Source organism: Protopterus annectens, chromosome 3.part0 (assembly GCF_019279795.1).
Source record: "Protopterus annectens isolate FY-2018-M chromosome 3.part0, PAN1.0, whole genome shotgun sequence".
NCBI classification, from domain to species: Eukaryota; Metazoa; Chordata; order Ceratodontiformes; family Protopteridae; genus Protopterus; species Protopterus annectens.
The window spans coordinates 101107947-101132510 of record NC_056731.1 but is presented as its reverse complement, the minus strand read 5'-3'; the positions used below and the strand labels follow the sequence as shown (position 1 = coordinate 101132510).

The 24564-nt window shown below is 40.2% G+C and overlaps 1 protein-coding gene across 3 annotated transcripts in view; it reads left to right on the top strand.

Annotated features, from left to right (window-relative positions):
- RAPGEF5 (Rap guanine nucleotide exchange factor 5) overlaps positions 1-24564 on the top strand; it is a 1983710-nt gene that overhangs the window by 1601980 nt on the left and 357166 nt on the right. For 2 of the 3 annotated variants that reach the window (XM_044064607.1, XM_044064608.1), the window contains exons 20-21: positions 7533-7598; positions 8250-8280. In XM_044064607.1, the coding sequence (XP_043920542.1) occupies positions 7533-7598; positions 8250-8280 (97 nt within the window). The remainder of the gene's footprint in view (positions 1-7532; positions 7599-8249; positions 8281-24564) is intronic. The other variant, XM_044064609.1, reaches the window with a different exon arrangement.

Here is a 24564-nt window from a genome sequence, read left to right as displayed (position 1 = left end):
TTTGACAGTACTTAACGACAACAGACTTATGTTCATAACTGCCAGACTCTAGTTGGTCCATAGGTAAGTACTAGGCAATCAGTCATCAAGCCAATTCAAGCCAAACCAAAAAACTCTATTCAAAAGTTCCCTCTGGCCTCAAGGCAGGCAAGACAAGATAGACTGAGGGAGAATTTGAAGCTGCCTATCCAGTTATATAGGTCTACCTGGTAGGTGGCAAGGGTGCTACTCTGTTTGACATGTATTGGAAGTTTGTTGTAGAGTTGAGAGATACATTGGGTTATGAATCTGTCACTCTATCGTGCCTTGTTTATCTGCTGCTGAAGGTTTAGTTCCTTTAATGGATTATTTCAGGTGGCATTAGTTCTGCGAAGGAATAGGAGGTCAAATAGGGATGGATCTTTCATTACTCAAAAAGGCTAATACAAATCTTGACAGAGGAGTCTGTAAGAGACTGAATATAGAAAAAGGGCTGCCAGTCTCCTGACAACTAATATTTTTGAGGCCACCTATCTTTTAAGTTATGAATCTCTGAGGTCTCTTAATTCATGTAACATGTTTAGACAAATACATGCCAAAAGGTGCATTATGTTCAGAAATGAGTTTGATAAGATACGAGTAAAAGGGAATGAAAACTTCTTTGTTTTTAGCGGATATACATTTGGAAATTATATGAGTCAAATAAAAGACTTTCTGGACTACTTTGGAGACATGATGTTCAAATGATAAATTATCGACATGAGTGCCTAGATCCCCATTGTGTGATTGGAAAAGTGCATCTTCTATATGGTAAGTACAACTATTTTGTTTACCAAAATGAACTATGATACATTTTTTACATTTAATTTGAGACCATTGGTCTTGCACCAGTTGTTGACATGGTCTAACCCATATTGAAGCAATTATAGGTCAGTTGAAGATGGAATAACAACACTCAGTTTACAGTCATCTGCAAATATAGTTAACAATAGGCCAGGAGTGCTGACCTGAAGGTCTATGAAATGTATGCCAAATAAGAGAGGGTCCAAAACTGAGCCCTGTGGTACACTACTGGTAGCCTTTTTGCTTTCAGAAATGGCACCTGATACTCTATCCACATGGATTTCTTCAGACAGCCAGTTAGCTATCCACAGTATGATATAAGGATTTATATTCAGATTTATAAATCTGTCAGTAATGCTTACGTGGGGAATAGTATCAAAAGCCATAGCCAGGTCCAGATGTGCTGTGCATAACCATTATTCACTGCTTTGGTTATTTTTTCAGAGAATTTAATGTGGTTAAAGAGGTAGGACCTTCCTTTGACAAACCATAAATTGATGATGGTCCAGAGTTGAGGGATTTCTAATGTCCAGATTACTGAAGTCTATGATATTGCACTCCCTAGCTTTACACATGGGAGTACTGAGATTAATGGGTCTGTAGTTACCAAGGCCCAAAGTTTGGCCACCCTTGTGTAAAGGCATTACAACAGCTGTTTTCCAAGCTTCAAGCTTTAACCAGTGGAGAGGTTTAAATTAAAGAGATTAATTAGACGGTTCATAAAGACTGTATTTGGCATTGATAATCAGGCACCCTAGTAGTTTACAGGGCCCATGTATGAATTATTCTTAGTTTTTGAAAGGCTGAGAGAATGTGTAATTAAAGGGGGTGGATGGGATTGTGGAACCTGTGAATAGCTGTAACTGTTGGTGGTGTAACATTAGCACTCAGTTTGTTAGCTAGGGCATAAGCTATTTTCTTTCGGTCACAGAGTGTACCATTGTGGACTAGCTCCAAATATTGTTGGGTGTTGGTTCGTAACTTCCTGGCATAGTTAAAGAAATATTTTTAATTTTAGTAGCTATTTAAGGTCATATTCACCTTTGTGTGTTTTAATGATTCCCTTAAGGTCTTTGTTAGTTTGCTTAAGTGTGTTCTTAAAGTAGATAGAATTAGACCTCTTATAAGCATTAATCATTTTCTTTCTCTTGTTGTATACTTTAAATGTGAATTCTACCACAGTGGTTTATTTTTACATTTTTCGTTAATTTGATGGGGATAGTGACCACCTTATCAATACAACTATTTAACTGATAGTAGATGTCAGAGGCATAGGTAGCAGGTTTATCAGTGAGATTCTTCAGAATAGGATTACAGCAGCATTTGTTTGTCAAGTAACTGAAGAAGGTATGCTTTTGAGAAGTCCATAAACACAGACTTATTTACAGGGGAGGTACCACTGGTTTTAAAGGAAAAGGCAACTAAATTATAGTTTGATTTAACAAGGCTTGATGATAAATATAAGGAGATGTGCCATACTTGTGAGGACTAGATCAAGGGTACTGGAGGCCCTGTAAGGATGCTTAGCTATTTGAGAGAGAATGTTAACATTTATATCAAGGAAGAGCTGGACATGCTGACTTTGGATAGTTGAGGGGTCTCGGTAGAAAGGTCTTTAGATTAATGGAAATTTCATCTAATGCATTAAGATAGTTATGTTCGGAAGGGGGACAAAAGGGGTGTTCTGTATCTAGCTGTGAAGTGTTAATTAATCTTGCTTATGGTGATTTGGACTTCTATGAATTCAAATGTTGTCACAAGTAATCTGTCATAAGGTGATGATATCCGTGACAAATACTGATACTCCCTCACAATGGCCCATTAGGTCTGAAGACATGATGGACATTATACTCTGGAATTCATTGCTCTGAAACCATGTTTTTGTAACTACATGTTTATGAATGTGTTCAAGTTGCAGGAAAGCTTTTTAACTTCTGGCATTTTTTTCTTACGGTACCAAGCATTACCTAGTGGCACATTAATGTGTTCTGTATTAGAATTTACAAGGCTGGAATGTCATTCAGATGGAATGTGCCTAAAAAGGGCACTATGGGGTCAGCAAAGGCTTTAGTCAGAAAGAAAAAGCTTTGGTAAGAGAGTTGCAGACCATCTCTAACAAAATATGAAGGCTTATCAGCCATCCCCTTCCAAGCTAATATATATTGGGTTCCCCTAGAATGACACCAGCTACAGTGAAGTGAAGAGCAGAGAAGTAATATTGTCATTCTTTATGGATAATTCCATATGAAAGATAAGGTATTGTTCTCAGGTAGTGCTTCTTAAGGTCATCATTAAATGCAGCATGGATGTGCCGTAATTAGAACATTTGTGTAGCATCAACGACACTTGTAAGGGCTGGTGTTCATTTCAGTGGTACAGCTAAGGAACTTCCAATAGGTAACTGAAGATGTGAGTCTCCCTATCTCTCCTCAGACCAGTCTCACACCGTAGATGCTTCAGGTTTTGCTTGTAGCTGTTTCCATAGGGTGAAGGTGCAAGGCCTGTGGAGTCATTCATACAGATCAAGTACACCAGTGGAAAGAAGATGTTGGCTGTGATCCACACCTTAAAATGTCTTCATTACCTGTGTTCAGCAGGAATTCTTTAAGTAATTACAAACAATGCCACAGTCATGTGGTACATTAACAAGTATGGAGGTACAAGGTGTAACCCATATGCAGACTGGCTGTGATGGCTTTTGAAGGTTACTGTGCAGCATTCCTTAAAACTCCAGGCATCTTACAATATTCTTCATATTGATCATAGCCTTAGCTATCTGAGTTATATCCTGCATAGGATATAACAACCAGCCAGCTTCCAAACCTTCAAGGATCCTTTCATGTACCCAGATGACGATCTTCTTCTTTCGGCTTTTCCCGGTGCTGACTAAAAGTACAGGTTTGGCTGCCACACTCTCCAGAGCTTCCCTACCTCTGAGAAGAGCACTCTTCTGTAGGATTTCAAAGATCAATGGTTGGCTAGCACTGTTCCATTGCTAGGCAGATAAGTTCTGTTAGAGGAAAAACACTTCCACATTACTTTATTTGTTTGAAGCAACTTTTTGTGAGAAGCAAGTATTTTTAAGCTAGGAAAAAAATATTTACCTTGGCTTTCGCATGAAATGTATGTGCTTTTAAATGGGAGAGCACTTTTCTTCTTTTTTTTGATAAAAAGTTGTTTAGACTAATTTTTCTATGGAGAAACTGTTTATTTTAATTTGTAGGGCTTGGGAAAGTGTTTAAATTGTTTTTAGATTGTCTTTTACCCCACTGCAAAAAAACTCAAATTTTGGTTGATTTTCTTAAGTCTGACTTTTCAGAAAGTTGATCATCTGGTCTAGACCGTATAAAATGGCTTTCTGAAAAGTCGATCTTATCACAGATCTACAGAAATACACAGGACGTAATTGAACACACATACATATAAGCTACACAGATAAAATGCAGCTGTGTGTAATGCTTGTTTGGCTTGACCATGGAACAGACTATCAGTTCCTCTGTCGAACATTTTTCCAGTACAAAAAAAAAAAAGATTAAGCAGCCTTTGCCACCACAACAGTTAAAGACTCTCTTCTGTCTCAGGCAGCAGTAGTTCTCCCTTCTGTTGGAATTGGCCAGGTGCAGTTACCCCAAGCTTTCTCACAGACTGGATTTACTCACACAAGATAACAGGTGTTGATACATCATGACCCCAAACAAACTACAACTAACTGCCTGGATGATAGGGTCTTAATACCTTTTAGGCACATGTTTTCTGAGGATATTCAGCAGGTGTTAATAGTGGCAAGAACGCCTCCTACTAGTAATTCATATATAGGCAAATGGAAAAGGTTTTCTACTTGGTGCCAACAAATGAACCAGCACCCATTCAGGGCTAGTGTTCCACTGGTTTTACTGTATTTATGTGAGTTACTAATCTATGGCCTGTCTTCCTCCTCTATCACAGTTCATTTGTCAGCCATTTCAGCATGTCTGACCATGGAACCCCCTCTTTCAATGCAGTCTCATCTGAAAATGTTTTTGAAAAGGGTTTTACATAAGAAGCCTTCCAGAAAACCAATGGATCCTTTTTAAGATCTTAATTTTGTGTTACAGAAGCTAACATTTCCTCCATTTAAACCAACTAATCTAGCTTACTTGAGGTTTTTAACAAAGACAGCAGTTTTACTAATTGCACTGATCTCTGTAAGAAGAGTATCTGAGTTGCAGGCTATTATGGTAGGTCAATCATATCTCATTGTCCACGGAGATAAGGCTCCTTTGAGAACTAATCCTACTTTTATGCCTAAAGTGATATCCAAGTTTACCTTAAGCCAGTCTATCCAACTCCCCATTTTCTTTACAGAATCAAAAAAAAAAATTAGGGAGAAAAGTATACCTTATACCTTGGATGTCTATAGACAACTCAGGTGCTATCTTGACAGAACAAAATCTTTCAGAACTTCTGCTCATTTGTTCATTTCTTATGACGGTAAGAAGGGACAACCTGTGTCAAAGCAAACTATTTCCAGATGGTTGTCTCAGGCCATTACTATTATCTTTTGTTGATCCCACCACAACAAAACTATATAGATAAGGCTACTGAAGCAGTGCTCAATATTAAGACCAGGGACCAGTTGTATAAGTAAACTTAACATAACAGTTGTTGATGGGTCAAATGATCACTGCTTCAGTAGCTAGCCGCTCTCTCCCTCCACCCTCCCCTTGTTATTTCTGTGATTTTATGCCAGTGTATGGATATACATGTATTTTTTCTTTTCCTTGCAATGTCCTCTAAGGGCTTACCCTCCCTGTCTTAAATAGTATGAAAGCTCTGAAGGGCTTGGCGCCCAAACCTGACTTTTTAGTCAGACAACTAATGGTTTGGGAGCATGAAAGGTGCCCTAAAGCTTTGGTAGCTGGTGGGATGTTATATCCTATGCAGGAAATAACCCACATAGCTAAGGCTACTGCAGCAGTGATAATTTGAAAATGTAATGCTATGATAAGTTTACTTACACAACTGGAATTTATTGCTGTCCACCATTTTGACTGCACATCTTTTACACTTTTATATAATGTATTGTACATATTGTCCTTTGTATTTCTGAACTTATGTTGTCCTGTATATACTGTCATGTATATATGTATGCATTATATATATATTTTTTCTTTTGCACTCGTCACTGAAACTGAAAGATGTACTTTGGGATTAGTGCTCTACCTCAGTCACACATTCAAAATAAAAATAAATAAAAACTGCACAGAAAGTACCCCATCTGAAAACCTAACTAAAGAACTAAGTGCATCTTTCTATTTATTTATTTATATTGCACTGATCACAATAGTCCATTTGCAGGCACAGCCCAGGTTCACTCCCTCCCAACCACTTTAGTATTTGCTTTGCAGTATCCTTACCTCGTTGTTTTAGTTTATGTATGCTACATTTTCCCTACTGCCTGTTGACCATAAGCTCTCCCATTTCCCAATTGTTACACTTATTCCTTTTTGGGTGAGAGCTGGTTGAACCATTATCCAGACATCTGTTAGATGTGTTTTTCCTTACATATAGCCTAACTCCTCCCTGATTGAAAGATGCACAACCTGCATCACCACAGAGACTGCTGCGTATTTCCCCTACAGATGCATACTTCTGTACACCATGAATGAAGGCTACTGCAGAGTCACTTGAAGAGACGCATACACATTCCAGGGCCACACTTAATGTCTGCTGCCCCCTCCTGTGAAGCATATTATGACACAGGCTGGCGCCTTCCTTTCTGTGATAAGAATGCTATCCTCCATTATTGGCTGTACTAACATCAGGGTTGCTAATCAAACCCGCAGTATGCGGGCCACTGTCAGAGCTTTGTCCCTTATACCACTAAGCACACTGTTTTGTTTTAATTTATTTTATTAATTTGTTAACTAGTTAAGTCAATGAAAGACGAGTGCACGTTTTTCATTGATAACCAAGGATTGCATTTTGGATAAGTAACCTACTCATACTTGTGTATTATGCACATGTAAACTTAGAGAATCAAACTTACGATTAAAGAAGCAACAAGCCCAAAGATGTATGAACAGGATGTCCAACAATGCCAGTGGTAACCCAAGTTTGGGAATAGATTCCACTAGGTGGAGGACTAGTGAGGGGGATAGTGTGATTTTCTTCCCCCAGTTGTGCAAGGGGGGGCATCTGCAGGTCCCTTTATATATGAATGACCACAATGAACATCGAGGGGATAATCTGCAGTCGACAAAAAGTGTAAGAGAGAAAGTTTGATGGTAAACATGTTGGAAGGGTGGTCATGGGAATGGGAGCATCACTGTGACACCATGATATTTTATAACACTCAGAATGAAAACTGCATGTAGGTCCCTATTAAATGCCATTGTTTGGCCTGTCAGAAGTCTATGGAGGAGCAGTCAACTGCAGAACGTGCAGGTGGATATTATAGGAGTTATTTTGTATATGACAGAAAGTCAGGATGCACTGGGTTGTGAGACTGACTTTCATAAAGAAAAAAAATGCAACTCTGGACTTCCAAAATGAAGGATAAGACCTATTAGCAGTTCAAACCTCAATGGTCAACTGGCAGACTTTTTCATGTATTTTCATTGCTTAGTACCTTTTCCCCAAAGCAAATATCCTCACTTTTAGTGTGTATGGTCCTCCCACTGCTGTCGACATGAAATTCTGAAATGTGGATTTTGATGTAATTTTAACAGGTGGCTGTCAGGAATTCTTCACTGTTCAGAGAAACCGTACCTTAAAACAAGCCATGAAGATGATCAGTTAAGTCAGGATGTCTTTTATCTTTTGTGATGGTGGTTTTGATGGTTGTTGCTATGTTCTGCAAATTGTGTGTGTCCTTCATTAATTCATTCTCTGATTACCTGCCTAATACAGTCCAAGGACACAGGGTGTCTGGAGTCCACCATGGCACTTACAAGACTGAGGAACTAATCTGAAGAAGGTGCCAACCCATCACAAAATGAGCACACCCATACATGCCCTCTCACTCAACAAACGTGATTCTTCTACAGCAAAGTTTACAAATCTTGGCCCAACTGCAGAGTCAGTACCCCAGTGCAGATCTGTATTTTATCATTCAAAAATGGTGGTGATCTTTTGTTGTGTTTGTTTATTTATTTTGGCTATCAAAAACATAAAAGTTCATTTTGCAATTCTTTGTATTTATTCTGCTTTGTTTTCTTATAGACTCATTTCTTAGCAACTTTCTGTTGATTTTTTATTGGCCAGTTTTTGTGATTACATTTGACAGTTTCAGATAAGCTCTTATTAAAGGTTAATTTGAATTGGGTCTTACTGAATTTATTTTGGCACATTACAGGAGCAGACTTTTTTTTCATTGCACTCTATAAACATTACTTTTTATCATTTTATAGTTAGGAATTTCATATTATTACTGTTTTATTTTCCAGCACTGTGGATGAATACTCACCACACAGAAAGGTAAGCTTTTCTGATTTTTTTTCCCAATGTATCTTCACTTTAATAGTAAACATTAGCTATAACTATAAGGTAGTATAAAGTACTCTCTTGTACTGAGCTCATAGAATGATCTGTTGTCAGGCAACATGCACTTAATTCTTTTATTTTCTATTTAAATTACATGTTTATTTTGACTACACCTTTATGCATGCAAAAGTTTTAGTTAATAGCACGTAATAGGTCACTTGCTAATTTGTTTTGTGTTTTCTCTGAGTAGTGTTATATTAGGGGACACCACCAAGTAAATGTATTAAGTCAGGAGGGTGAATAAAGAGGAAAGAGCATTTTTAGTGTTTCTTGGCTAGCGTTGTCAGTAGGTGTAAAGAGATCACAACATTTTTCACCTCTGTGTAACAAAATTTGTGGAGCTTTTCCAAGCCTATGTACTTAAATCTTACTTATTGCACAGAGCTTTTGGTAGGTTTATTTCTCTCAGCTTCATAAATACACCTGCTTAAGTCTTGTGTGTCTACATTATAGATTTCATGTAGTGCATTAATATCAGTAAAGTTTAGTTCCAACCTTCTTTGTCAGGAAGACAGACTGCTGCCTGAGCCCCGGCAATGGCTGAAAAAGGTCAACATACCAGCTCACTTATCTAGTAAACAAATAGTAATTAAAAAAATACACCGACAAGGAAATGGAATCTTTAGAATGATAAAAAAGGGAGAGGGCAGTGGCCTTTGTCCCAACTTTACAGCTATTTCTTGCACACCAGTAAGAGGTAGTGACCTAAGTCAACCTCCATATGTCAGTGGCAGGAGAAACCACACTAACAGCAGCCAAGTGACCTAGGTCCCACACTACCCCATCTCAAGTTCTAATGACTGTGGACCTGTTCTCGTCTACAGCCATTAAAGAACCTGTAGTTTTTTCATCACTTCTGCTGGTTTCAATTGTAACTTACAGAAATTATAGAAGATGTACATTATAGCAAAGTTTAGACAAAGTCTAAAGAAAAGACTGTTTATAAAAAATAATGAAATTCTTTAAAAATGTAATAAACAGAAATGGTCATATAAAGATATAAAGTGAAGAACATTCTAAAAAGTGACACTGGTGCACTTTGCAGAGTGTCACTGAAACAGGAAATTGTCAATATATATGTTGAAATACAACTGAGTGGTAGAAAGTATAAAATATGGGAGAAAAAGTAATGTAATTATGTCTCTGTATTCATGCTGATATGTGAGCTGACAGGAGGACAGTAATACATGCATTTCTCATGGGGAATGCTATATTCTCACTTCTCTAATACCTAAAAACATCAGCTGGGAAGAAATGTTTTAGTAAGAAGAAAAAAATGATGTATGTACATACTTTTATCCTGGAGATTCAGAACAGCTGCAGATTATAGAGTGCTTTAGATGTAGTTTGAGACTGCTTTTAAAATAAGGAGTTTTGATAGTGAAGGGAATGCTGATCCATAGTTTAGCTATGCTTACTGATTATAAGAAGTTTGAGTTGTTGGATTCTATTTAGTGTTGATCATTAAGCGGTGGTTCCTTCTGGGTTTGTACCGTTTTCATACTACTGATAGTTGGGGTGTTTAAGGGATAGTGTGGTATTTATGTGGAAAGTAGACTTTGTTTCTGTGCATATAACATGTGCAACCATGACAGGACCAATGTCATGACTGAATGGAGAATATGGAAGAGAAGAATGTGAGGTGTCAGCAAAATGGTAAGATACTAAGTGAGAGGTGAGATGCTGTCAAAAACATGAAAAGAAACAGTGATGCTATTATACCATGTGAACATAGAGCTTTGCCCTTTTATCAGCTGAGGAGGTTCCTCCTTCTGCATCCACATATCACCTAACCCCACTTTCCAGGCAGTACAGTGGTGAGTGTTGCTGCTTCTCACCTTCAAGGTTCTGAATTTGATTGTGAGGCTTGGTTACTATAACCTGCATGGTGTTAGTATTTCTTACCTTATCTGCAAAGCCATGGAGAGGATCATAATGGACCTCATAAATAAAGACATAGGGAATTTGCAGACTTTGGATCCAACCCAGTTTGGCTTTGTCAAAGGCAGATCATGCCTTTTAAACTTGGTTGACTTCTTCGAAACAGTCACCAAAGCCATTGACGAGGGAAAGGCAGTCCATACAGCCTACCTCGATCTGGCTAAGGCCTTCGATACAATACCCCACTCGGGTATCATTGAAAAACTCATCAGCTTAAATGTTAACCCATACATCACAAGATGGGTTGCAAACTGGCTGAGTGACAGAACCCACAGGGTCAGAGTTGCTGGCGCCATGTCAGACTCAAAGCCTGTCACAAGTGGTGTCCCACAGGGCTCAGTCCTGGGCCCACTCTTGTTTGGCATCTACTTTTCCAAGTACAAGCAAACACAGGAGGGTTATGGCTGACAAAGTTTGCAGATGACTGCAAACTGGGCCATAGTAGAAAACACATCTGACACAGATATCCTTCAGAAGGGTCTCACAGAAACGGATAACTGGTGCCAGAGCCACGGCCTGAAGTTAAATGCCAAAAAATGCATAGTCATACCCTTTGGGAAAAACAAGGTTACCCCTAGCTACCAAATAGGTGGCAATCCACTGAGCACAGAAGAAGTTATCAGGGACCTGGGGACCCAGGTTGATAGTAGTCTGTCATTCGACACCCATGTAGCTAAAGTAGTTAGGAAGACCTTCTACATTGCCCACCTTATCATGAAGGGATTCTCATCTAGATCAAGGGAGGTCATAGTCTCCTTTACTCATCACTCATCAGACCAATGATTGAGTACAATGCCCCATTCGGGATGTATCTGACCCGACACTTGCAGCAGCTGGAGAGGCCACAAAAGTTCCTCACCAAAAGGATAAAGGGTCTCAAAATCTGTCCTATGCTGCCCGACTGAAAGAACTCCAGCTCTATTCAGTCGCCACGCTTGCTCAGAGGTGACCTTTGCCTAACATACAAGGCCATGTCAAACCCAGATTTGATGAATATGCTTCACCTCAAAAATCTAGATCCATCAGAGCCACAAGGGCGGAGACTTAAACCTCGACACGGCTATTAATAGGACGTGCTGGAGGGATAGATTCATCACCCAAAGACTCCCTATGCTGTGGAACAAAATCCCGGTACATGTGAGGCAGAGCACCTCGCTGGCCTTGTTCAAGAGAAATCTTGACCAATGGATGGGAGATCGCAGATATACCCCAGGGATTACCTCAGTGTCACTGCTCGACAGAGGCACAGCAAAATAATGGGTATAGTTCCCCATACTAAAGGGGTGGCGTAAGCCACAAAACGATGGGCTAGGCTTGTAAATGCCCTCGGGCAGATAGCCTAGTATGAACCTATGAACCTATGAAGCTGTTCTTAATACCTTACCTTCCATAGCAGCTTAAGTGGTAGAAAGGCTGTTCTTCCACTCATCTCCCATAGCAGCCCATGTGGCAGATGGCTGCCCCAGCCTTTATCCTCAGTCTAGCAACCTAAGTCAAAGATTATGCCTCATACTTCTGAAATTCAGTCACAAACTGCTGCTTGCTAAATTGCATAAATTCAAAAAACGTCATTGACTTGTTACATATCTACCTAGACAGTAGAACATTCCAAGTTTTCTCCAACAGCCATCAGTCCAATAATAGTATTTTAAATATTGGATCCCCCAAGGCTTGGTGTTAGGTCTCCTACAATTTTCCTTGTTCATTAATGACATTACTGAAGACGTACCATACTTAAACTTCATAATTAAAAACCTAGCAAATCAATTATGCTATCAACCATAAATCTCTAAAGTCTTAGAAACAAGATACCTGAACTCCATGCCTGGATTTCTAAGTACAACCCAGATATTATAGCAGCTACCAAAACCTAGTTGAAATCGTATATAAAAGAGACTGAATTTCTCCCCCCAAGCTACTCATGCCTGAGAGTCGATCGACCCAACAAGAGAGGAGGAGGAGTAGCAATACTTTTCACTAGCAATTACACATGAATCCCCTACTCAAACCAACACCCAACTTCTCCCCAGCCGAAGTACTAATCTCTATATTAAAACTTAACCACCATAAAAACATTTGCATAATTGCTCTTTATATTCCCCAGGGAAACAACATACCAAATATTAGAAAACATACTTGCCTGGGCTTCCCAAAATATAGATAATAAAACCATCATTCTAGGTGATGCAGTTATCGATTGGCTGGATATAGGCCACAACAACACATCAAAAAACATAGATCTTTACAACTTCTCCCAACTAATTGAAGACATCACCAGACCTCGCAAAAATTACAACTGGGGCTCCACAATAGACTGGATATTAGTGTCCCACCCTTTCAGTGTCATCAGTGCAGGCATGCTACCTTATACCATTAGTGAGCACCACCCAGCATATATCATATGCAAAACTACTGCAACCACAGGCCAACACCAATACAAATCTACCAGAAATTTTGCTAAGTTCCAATCATCCATATTTAATGAAACCTTCGCTAAAGTAAACTGGAAACCCCTCAAATCCCTACCACTTAATAAGGCTGTTGAATTCTTTAACTCAACATTTCTAGACATCCTAAATAGGCACGCACCCACCCTCCAAAAACGAATAAAACATAACCATGCATGCTGGCTCTCAAAATCCACCAAAGAAGTAATGTCCACAAGGGATAAAATCTGGAAATCATGGCAGAAAAACAAAGACCCCCCTCAACTCTACTACATTACAAGCAACTCCGTAACCAGGCAAAACATCTAGTAACCACTGATAAAAAAGACCACTACTTCCACCTACAAAGCCTGCATAAAAATAATCCCCAAAAATTCTGGTCCTCCATCAGCCAACTATTATACCCAGGTTCTTAAAGCAATCCATCCCCTGACCCACAAAAAACTCCCACTGAGCTTGCTACCCGCTTCAATTCCTACTTCACTGACACCATAGCTAACCTAACCGCCACCTTTCCTACAGTTAACAGCACCACCACCAAGACAGCTGATGACCAAATCATCCCAGAAAACAAGTCTACCCTTAACCGTAACCTAAAATTCTCCCCCATACCCACCAGCACAATACAAAAAACTTTTACTTAAGCTAAAACCCTGTGCTCTGGCCCCTGGCAATCTACCCCCACACTTTCTGCAGTTAACAGCAAACTCTATAGCTTATCCCATCAGCATACTCATTAACATATCAATTAAAGAATCCCTTGTCCCAGACATCTGGAAAAAAGCATTCATTCTCCCCTTACACAAAGGTGGCACCAACACAGACACCACAAACTTTCGACCCATAGCAATTCTCTCACCCCTCTCTAAAATACTGGAAAATTGCATTCATGCCCAACTCCTCAACCATCTGCATGAAAATCAAATTTTATCACCCACTCAGCATGGTTTCAGACCAGGACACAGCACCACTACCGCCCTCCTATCCTTCCTTGATGCAGTTAACCGGGCACGGGATTCTGGTAAAATAATTGCTTCACTTTTCCTTGACCTCTCCAAAGCGTTTGATACCATTTCCCACACTATCCTACTCTCTAAACTATCCATCTTCCACATTTGTCCCCCTACCCTACAATGTTTCAACAGCTCTCTCTCCAGTAGGCAGCAATCCACCAAATGGCAGGCTCCATACTTGGTCCTCTCTTATTTAGCATCTTTATTAACAACTTTCACACCACTCTCCCACAGTGCTCAGTAATCCAGTATGCTGATGACTCTACAATAATATGCACTGCAAATTCCAGTTCTGAACTCCAGCAAATTACCCAGAATGCCCTCACATCTACTGAATCTTGGATGCATAACAATCATCTTGCCCTAAATCCCAAAAAAACTAAACTAGTAATTTTTACTCCTAGGAAAACCACTCCATTTGATAAAAAAAACTCTTCACTATACAAGCCCAAGACAATACCACTATAGAAGTTGTCCCACACACTGTTACTAGGCATTATTATAGATGAAAACCTTAACTTTAACCTACACATGAACAATAACATCAAAAAAACACACCAAAACTTGGTATGCTCTACAGACACCAACACTTTCTTAGCCTCTCTACTAGACAAACCCTTGCAATTACCATTTTATTACCCTCTCTCCTTTATGGTGCCCCTCTCCTCACTAATATCTGAAATTCTACAAAATCCAAACTTGATACGTGTTACAACAGAATAGCAAAATTTGCCGCCTAGGCCAAATTCTCATCCCACCACTGTAAGTCACTGAAACAATTAGGGTGGCAGGAACACCCCCACCATCTCTCATTCACCCAACTAACTACTGTGCACAAAATCTACAGACCCACAGACTGTCCTGCTCTCTCAACTCTACTTGCCAAATACCATTCCGGCAGGCATCTAAGATCTGAAAATTATCTACTTCTAAAAGTAGATAAGCCCACCTTAACTGCTGGTCAACTCCTCTACTCCTTCACCGTCGCCAAACTATGGAACTCACTTCCACCTTCTATAAGAAACACAGGCAGCACCACCACCTTCAAACAAATGCTGAAAAATCATCTGAACTCTTCCTGGCTATGTTCCTGCTCTATAACATAACCTCTTCACTCTCCTTATATGATTACTAAACTCCTATGTCTTTTGCTACTCGTGACTGATGATACTTTCTCCATATTTATTTTTATCTTCACTTGTTGATACTGATAAAATAATACTGATTCATATAGCTCTGTTTGTACCATTCTGATTGAATTCATTGAATTCTGCTTTAATGTATATTTTCTGTATATATCACTGTAAACAAACAAACAAACTAGATTCCTGCTTTTATGTATATATTCTGTATATATGTATATATATATATATATATATATATATATATGTATATATATATGTGTGTGTTTGTGTATATACGTATATTTCTATATCTCATTGGCGCTTTTCTCCTCAGGCCTCAACTGAAAATGGGCTCTTTTAGGTCCAGTGGACTTTCTCGGTAAACAAATGCAATAAATAAAATAAAGATGTACTGTTTCTTCAAACAAGCAAAATCTCCACCAGTCTACAAGATCAGCTCCAACACTCCTCTTCTGATCTTTGTCACTGGTCCATATAAAATAAATTCCTGATTAGTTACAAAAAAAAAAAAAAATAATAATAATGTTTGTGCTTTTAACAAATTTCCTCACCTTCCAGCTAACAATATCTCTGACAGTCATAATCATAATATTGTATACGTTACAGAGAACAAAGGTCACATTTTTTTCCTTGATCCATCATTATCATTTACAATCCACACAGCTAATATCACTGATTAAGTCCACTGCATCTAAATCTCAGCATAGAGTCTCATCTGAAATCTTTCATCAGCTGCAAAGCCCTGGTTAAGAATCTTCGTCTCCCTAAATTAGAATAAGGATTCTCAGTGCTGACTTTCCACTCTGCCTATAGTACTCAAATATTGCAAATCACAGTACATGTAACTGTCAGATTTGCCTTGATTTCTGATTCCTGAGGACACCACTGCAGCTTAATAAAAGACTTCATCTGGAATCCTATACCTGTAAAAGAACCACTTATCTACTTTGGACTTTACTGTATAAAATTCTGAATGGAGGATATCGCTCACCCCCCCCCCCCACACACACACACACAGTCTTGCAAAAGAAATCTTCCAGTTGGGGATCCTTTATTCTTTGTAAGGAACACTCAGCCAGTCTTAATCTTACTCAGCCATCTCCCATTTCAAATAGTCATTGGTAAAAGAGTCTTCTCTAGAGCCAGCCCAGGAAACTGGAAACAACTACCAGCTTATATTACTATCAAGAGAGTCTGGCCTTGTTCAAGAAGACTCTTTCTGAACAGCTCTTTAAGGAAGTGGAACATAAACGTTTGAGGGATAAGAAATAATTAAATAGCATCAAGTGGAATGTAAATGCTTTGGGGTAAGAAATAATTAAAAAACACCAATTACTTACAGTGCTTTAATCTTTTACCAGTTTTGCCTTTGCTGTTGAACTTATCTAGATCTATATATTTTTGGATTACTTTTATACTGTGCTCATGTTTGCTTTTTGTGTCAGCATCTGCATCAAATCATGTCTCCACCTTTGAACTGCAGTACTATGTTTTATAAAAGTATTACAGCCAATGGAAGATTACATTCTATTACACCCTATGTAAATTGCAAATATCTAAAACTTTGTTTTGTATTTGCTGTTTTTTGCCTTTGTGCCTTGGCTCATAACTGAAAAGGGTCTATGGGCCTGTCTACCTAGAGGGTTACCAAAGAGTACATAAAATATCAGGTGATTTGAAAGGTGGAAGTGCATACATAAAGACAATAGTTTATTTATGTAATAATTTATTACACAGGTAAGTGGATTTGCTCTTCTAGATCCTTTTAATCTCTAATCATTTGCCACAAAGGTAAAAGCTATATGCATTACCAGTGTAGAGTAACTAATCAACTAGCATGTTTTTATGAGAAAAGAAGATAGGGACACATCCATAGGAGACATTTTTGGACTCTGCAAGAACATGCCACCACCACACAGGTGGTAACAAAGCGTCATGCCCAAAATCAGGACCTTGGAGGTGCGAAGCAGCATCACTAACCTCTGTACCACCTGAAACTTGGGATTAGGTGATATGTGGATACACAAGAAGAGGCTTTCTCAGTTGATACAAGGGTGTGTATCCATATCCATAGTTTGTTAGACCTCATTTGACATGCTTTGTGCAGTTCTGAAGATCACCATATGTACATCACATAAACATGGTAAGAGTTGTGCACAGAAGGAAAAAATAAATTGTGTCAATCTTATTAGGGACCTGAGAGCCCAAAGGATACTAGTATTACATGTCTTGGAAAAGAAACGAGTAAGTCACTCTAGAAAACTCCATCTATGTTTAAATAAAAAGTACAAGGTCAAAACAGCTTTTTCTCTGTATGTAATGCACCTTGAACTGCTACAAAGTGTGACTGAGCTGCGTGCTCTTTTGTGTGCCTTCTTCATGCTGGTCACCCATCTTGGCATATGCCATATTTAGCTTTCCTCATTATCAAACATTTCTTTAAGAATTTCTCTCTCTGGCTTGTATCTTGTTACCTATTACTTTTCAGATTTCTGGCCCTGAAAACATCACATGAGATATTAGCAATTCTGATTCTTTACCCCTCACTAGAACTATAAAACAATACTTTGCTATATTGCACAGCTTAGAACCTACTACTATAGAGAGAGAGAGAGCACACTTTTTCCTGAAACTCCAAGTGTAGACAGCTTGGTTATCGTGTGATATCAGTCACAGCTCAGACGGTTTGAGTGAGGAGTACTGGCTGAAAGGAACCATGGCACCACTACTGACACAGGAGTTCCTGCACCAAATAAGTTCTTAGCTTTTAAAAAGTGGTTTGGGTAACTTTTGTAGCTGATAAAGGAAAGGGCTTGTTCTAGTGTATTTGGTAGGTGGCATGTAACACAAACCAATAACAGTAACTGAAAAACCATATGCAGACTCACTTTCCAGAATGTCTCAGTGCAAGCATAATTCCAAACACATTCCAAGTGAACAGACGAAAGGAAAAGATCATAAAGATCATCTTCTATGAATATACAAAATTAGCTTTGAATGTTTACCCTCTCATCAGACCATAATGAGGTAGAATAGGTTAAAAATAATAATTACTGCCCTTCAGTGCTTATTCAGTTTGATTCTTGGGCCATGGTACTATCCGTGTGGGGTATGGATATTCTAATTTTGTTCATGTGGGCTTTTATTAGATTCTCAGTTCTCAGTTTTCTTCCCTCTTATGAAAAAATGTGCTGTAGGTGAATTTTTCAGTCCTCCAGATTAGCCCTAGGTCTGAATATGTAGTCACTCGGCTGGCATGCTGTTTAAGCATAGCTTCACTGCCCTGCACCCATGCAGTGTTGGGATATGCTCTGGCTCCCTCATAGTTCTGAACCACTTTGACCTGGTTATCAGAAATTGAATGAATAACTGCTTATAGTGCTGAAAGGGCATTAGTACTGCTCAGAAGATGAAGGTAGGGATTGTTTTAAGTTTTCATCCATACCATACTATCAGCAAAGTCAAGGCAGTCTGCCTTTCAAAAGAGAAAAGAAGTTGTACAGGAGCTGTGGGGCACTTATGAAGTGATACAAGGTCAAGATACCTTTTTGCATAAAGATAGGTGGATACATAAATGCCATTCTGATGAGACAGTAGAGGATATTCGGGAATACATCACACTGACATGTAACAGTCTTATTACAGTATAGCCGGAAGAAGGACATTAGTTAACATGAAACTGTAGATTTTATTTTAACTAGGTGAACTGGCAGAACTGATGGTTAACAGTCCTTTGCTTTTTGATTCATGTTTTTTCTCCATCTGCTGTATGCTGCATTCTAATATGTGAAAGCCTCTGTCTTAATAAATCATGATGCTACACTTATGCCTTGCTCTTGTTGATCATGTAAGCAGCACATAAACCAACACACCAGGTGGCTTGAGTATGTTTCCATGATTAGCTGCTGCGATCATGTTTTGCCTTCTCCCACATGTAAGTAACAGTAGCCACACACACACAATAAATTAAGAAATGCAGAAGGAGGGGCCACTGTATTAGACAGAGAAAGACTGGAGGTTCACCAGAAGGGAGGATCACTGCACATGTTCTCTCTCCACAAAGGCAAAGCTGCACTTTTTCTTTTTTTAAATAATTACAAACTGTCGGTTTCATACACTAAAGGAATATGCTTTTTTTGTTGCCACAGAAAAGATATAGCTGGTCTCTGCCCATCCATCTTCAGCTGTGCTATACAGCTGTTTGTTTGATGCAGAGAGTATTTCTTTTTTATTGCATAGAAGACAAAAAGGGAGAAAAAATACCCATTGTCTAGAGCAGTGTGGGGTAATTGTTGGATGAGCAAACATTTTCTAGATGGTGTTGCTTGAGTACAGTCTGAGAAAAACAGTTGTTGACTGTACAGCAATAACAAAGTCGTCTCTGAAGACAGACTGAGTAGCTCAGTGGCAGTATGAGGAGATAATTAATAGGCTGTACAGTAAACAATGGTGCGACCATTCAGAAATGTGTGAGATAGTTATTTAGCATTGTGTGTAATTGTTATTCTATATATTGACTAGGAAGTCCTCATCCTCAAATCAATAGGAGGATTGGATGAATAAATTGTGTAAGCTGTCTTCTTTTGCTGTGAACATATGTTGCAGCAGAAAAGATGACTGTATAATGAACTGCAGCAGGTCAAACATTGCACTTAGTATCTTAAAAAAAAATAAAAAGGCGGAGTACTGGAATTTACACGATACATATATATATATATATATATATATATATATATATATATATATATATTTGTGTTGTAAAGAACTATGCTTTCTCTCCTGAGTTCTGTGATTTCCTGTCTTTTTTATTGTTACCTTTCTCATAATTTTGGTCTGGGTTTTCTTTAATAATACCTTTGGGACTAGATACAGGATCCAGAGCTTTGCTTATCATAATACCTCAATAACAGCAGTTTTGCTGTGGATGTAAGCTGCCTGTACTTGGGTGTTATCTGCACAGCTGAACTTGCATTGTTTCATGGCAGTAACGGCACTGCTATGGACTGTGGCCAGAATAGGATTTAGATATTTGCTTTGCAATGAATGGCAGTCTAGAAACAGAAGTTAACTTGAATAGTTAGCACTAACTTTAATGGACAGATTAGATGTAGTAAAGCAAGTCAGCAGTGCTGTGTGACTAGCTACCTGTATTTTAATTAACTGACCCAGCTGATAAAGGATTCAGTGCAGCTCTGCCCTATATATATGTTTCTGTAAAAGGGACGAGAATAAGGAACACTTCCTCCTCAAACAAAAGTTAAGTTTAAAGACTGAGTGAGGGCTCTTCAGATGAATTTGTAGATGTGCAACCATTTGCAAGATAGGATATATGCAGCTGTGGGAGGAAGCAAGCCATACCTTAGTACAGCAACAAATATGATTACAATGTCCACCACAAGAAATCAAACTGTACAAATGGTCTTTCAAACATCTTCCTCCCTTCTCTGTTTTGCACAGTAGTACTGTCCATCCCATTCAGCGCTGTTGCTGTCCTCCTCCTCTTCCCTGTCCTTGCATTTGTTCTGTTTACCTCCAGCAAAAGAAGACCCCCACTCCCACCCCGACAGAAGCCACTCCTTTTGTTTCCTCCAGATGTTCATCGTGCATACAGCTGCAGTCATAACAGATGGGTTCTCTTGCCATCAGGTGGGTCCTCAGTCGGCCGAATTCCAAAGTGTAGGTCCGGCGTCGGTTGTCGTCGCTTCTTCCCTGACATCAGTGCGACAGGGGTATAAAGGAACCAGCCAACGCCATTTTCTCCAGTCTTTCTTGCCGCGCGGTGCCCGAAGCAGAAGCAGTTCGCAAGTGCCGGTCGGCCAGCTCCTGAGATTACGAAAATTTGGAAACCGAAGTCTTCTTAAAAGCTAAGTACCCGTTGGGGAAACTTTTCTTGCCTCAGACCGATGTCAGACAAAGTTAATTATTGTATTTCTTGTGGGAAGCAAATACCGCATAAGGATTTCCATTCCCTCTGTATACCTTGTTTAGGCCCAGACCACAACGTCTCGTTCGGTTGCTTTTGTGCTACATTCAATAAACGCACTATTAAGCGTTGGGCGGAGTTCGCCCAGCATTATTTTGGGAAAGCATTTAATTATACTATGTCGTCGGATACTCCGACTCTGGTTTTGATTAAAAAACGCAAAGACGAGGACCGACACACGAGGTCCGCGGCCTCTACCGACACCACGCCAAAGCTGACTACACGTGGTCCGGTTCTCAGTGAGGCGCCTACGCAGCCCCTGACTACCGACGACATTTCTTTGATGGTGTCTCCTGTGCCTGAGGTCGCAGGCTCCTCGGCCCACACCCCGACTACAGATACCGAAGCCACTCTTGGCGTTGAAACTCAGAATGTGGACAGGTCCACCTCCACTCAAGGTGTCTACAGACCTTCCTCTTCTTTCTCCATCAAGGCTTTCTCAAAGTCTAAAGCAACCTTGCACTCTGAGACCAGCTACACAGGGCCCATCCCCAGGCCCCATGCCTAAGAAACAGATGCTTAAAATGGCTGAGGATTTAATTACTCTTATCAGAGGTTCTCAGCCCCCTCCGGACAAAAGGCCTAGAGTGGAGGAAGATTCCCCCTCCTCTGATCAGGGCTCCATTATTTCAGAGCACTCTGATGATCAGGAACATTCTTACTCCCCTTTTGAAGACTCTGATGCAGAGGAGTCCATCCCTTCTGTATCCCCCCCCCTGAGGATTACTCATTTGGGGAAACTTTGCATACCTTAAGGGAACACTTCCACTGGGAAGGCCAGGATTATTCAGATTCTAAGAAAAGGCTCAGGGAATTTCTCTTGCTTCCTCAGCACAGGCCTCTGGCTATACCTCCTGTCTTGGACATCCTAGATGATGTTTACTCGGAGGCCTGCCTCAACCCGGACTCTCTACCTCCAGCTCCAGTTAAGCCTGACAGGTACTACAGGGTCCCTGACTCGCACCAATTTCTATACAAAAGCCATGCTGCTGACCCAGAAACCATCTCACAGGGCCCCAAGGGAGTTAAGGCCTCCATTGCTAAAAATCCACTGCCTTCCGAGAGAGATTCCAGATCCTTAGAAAGGTGGGGAAAAAGGTATATACCTCGGCTACCTTATCCATGAGGGCCTTAAACTGTCAGTTTCATATGCTTAAATACCAACAGTTTTTGTTATCACAATTGAAAAGTAAAATGTCACAACCTGAACAACCAGACTTGAAGGAGTTGCAGGATTTGATGCATAGTGCAGAACAAGTGGGTAAGCATACCTTACAATGTGGTTTTGATGCTCTAGAGGCCTCATGTAGAGCTGCTGTTACAGGATCAGTCATACGTAGGCATGCCTGGCTCAAGGAACAAGCCTTGCCTGATCATGTCAAAGCTAAATTACTAGACGCCCCTCTTCAAAAGGATGTACTATTTGGTGCTAATGCTGAGGAGGTATTAAGGAAAATGGAGGAAAAGGCTAAATCGATGCAAACTGTGAAAGAATTTCTACAGGTTCAACCCCCACGTTTTAGTAGAAATTGGCCTTCCAAAAGCTGGTCCTTTCCTGCCACAGACAGACCCCAAAGAGGCAGATACAGGCGCCCGAGGGGCAGAGGACAATCCCAAGGATCGTTTAGAGGCAGAATATGGCAAGCTCCTACACAAAGAGGTGGTGAGGACAACTCACAATCTTTCAGAAAGCAAACCCAATGACTTTCCCCTTTGCATGCCAACCAGGTCTCAAATGGCAGCCCCCTTGGGAGGAAAGCTGGCATTATTTTCAAAAAATTGGCATATTGTCACAAAGGACAAATGGATCCTGGACATTATAAACAGAGGCTACAAATTCCATTTTCACACCCTTCCAAAAATGAGAGGCATGCCAAACCTGCCATACAATCAAAGGGCAGAGGCACAAAGGCAAATTACAGATCTCATAAACATGAAAGCTATTCAAGAGGTACCTACACACGAACAAGGTCAAAGTTTTTATTCCAGGCTATTTCTGGTGCCAAGGAAGGGAAAAGATTGGAGACCTATTTTGGACCTATCCATCCTAAACACATTTCTACTCGTACCAAAATTCAAGATGCTCACTCTACAGCAACTTCTTCCCATGCTGGGCAAGGAGTCTTGGCTGGTAACATTGGACCTCAAGGAGGCATACCTGCATGTCCCAATCAGACAAAATTGCAGAAGGTACCTCAGATTTCTTGCAGGTTCAACCCATTATCAATTCTCTGCATTGCCCTTTGGCTTATCTACTGCACCCAGAGTATTCACGAAATGCTTGGCATCAGTAATTGCCTACTGCAGACTTCGAGGGATACAAATATATCCCTATTTGGACGACTGCCTGGTCCAAGCGGACAGCAAGCACATTCTTCTGAAACATCTGGCTTATGTAATAATGTTATTGAACTCTCTGGGATACACAGTCAACAAAAAGAAATCAAGGCTAATACCCTCTCGGAAGATAATTTTCCTGGGTGCCAATTTGGACACAAACACCCAGATGGCCTACCACACGCCAGAGAAGCAGGGGCAACTAATTCAATACTTCAAAACACTAGCAAATTGCACCAGGCTGACTGCAAGGAAAGTCCTGCAGGCTCTGGGATTCATGGCATCTTGCATCTTACTAATCCCTTGTGCAAAGCTGCATATGAGGAAACTACAATGGTACCTGAAAAACATATGGTCTCAGCACAGCCACAGTTTGGAAACAACAATACCACTAATTCCATGTCTGCAAAAGGAATTTCTGTGGTGGGCTCAAGCATGTTAAACAAACACAGGTCTTCCATTCAGCAAGCCTCAAGCAAATCAAGTCATCACAACAGACGCCTCGGACTACACCTGGGGGGCGCACATGACAGATCGGTGCATTCAGGGCAAATGGTCCCAAAAAGAAAAGCACCTTCACATCAATCAAAAAGAAATGCTAGCAGTAATAAATGCTATTATAGCTTTCAAGGACCTTCTACAACCAGGTCAACTATTGATAAGAACGGACAACACCACAGTTGTGTGGTACATAAACAAGCAGGGAGGAACACATTCTTGCCCCCTATGCAGACTGGCCATGTCACTTTGGAACATGGCCATGGACTTACAAATGGAACTACAAGCTCAGTACTTGCCAGGCAAGGAAAACACCCTGGCAGACAACCTAAGCAGGAATATGACAGATCCACACGAATGGAAATTGCATCCAAAAGTTTTTACAGAAATAATCCAAGAATGGGGAAGGCCAGACATAGATCTCTTTGCCTCCCACAAAAATCATCAATTGACAAAATTCTGCTCAAGGATCTTCCATCCAAAGGCCTGGAGAGTGGACGCTCTCTGTTTCAGTTGGACATCAATGACAGTATATGCCTTCCCACCTCTTCCTCTGCTGCCCAAAGTTCTATTGAAGACCAGAGCAGACAGACCAAAGATGATCCTCATTGCTCCGGACTGGCCAAGGCAACACTGGTACCCACTCCTGAGGAGCCTGACGCATTCCCCACCATGGACCCTGCCTCTAATGCCTCTTCTTCTGACTCAGCACACCTTCAAAACTCTTCACAGCCAGCTAAAAACACTCAATCTAGCCGCATGGAAGATTCCTTAGCATCACAACAGGCCCTACTCTCCAAGGAGGTGCAGGATGTCATTTTGGAGGCCAGAAGGCCATCAACTAGAAAAGCTTA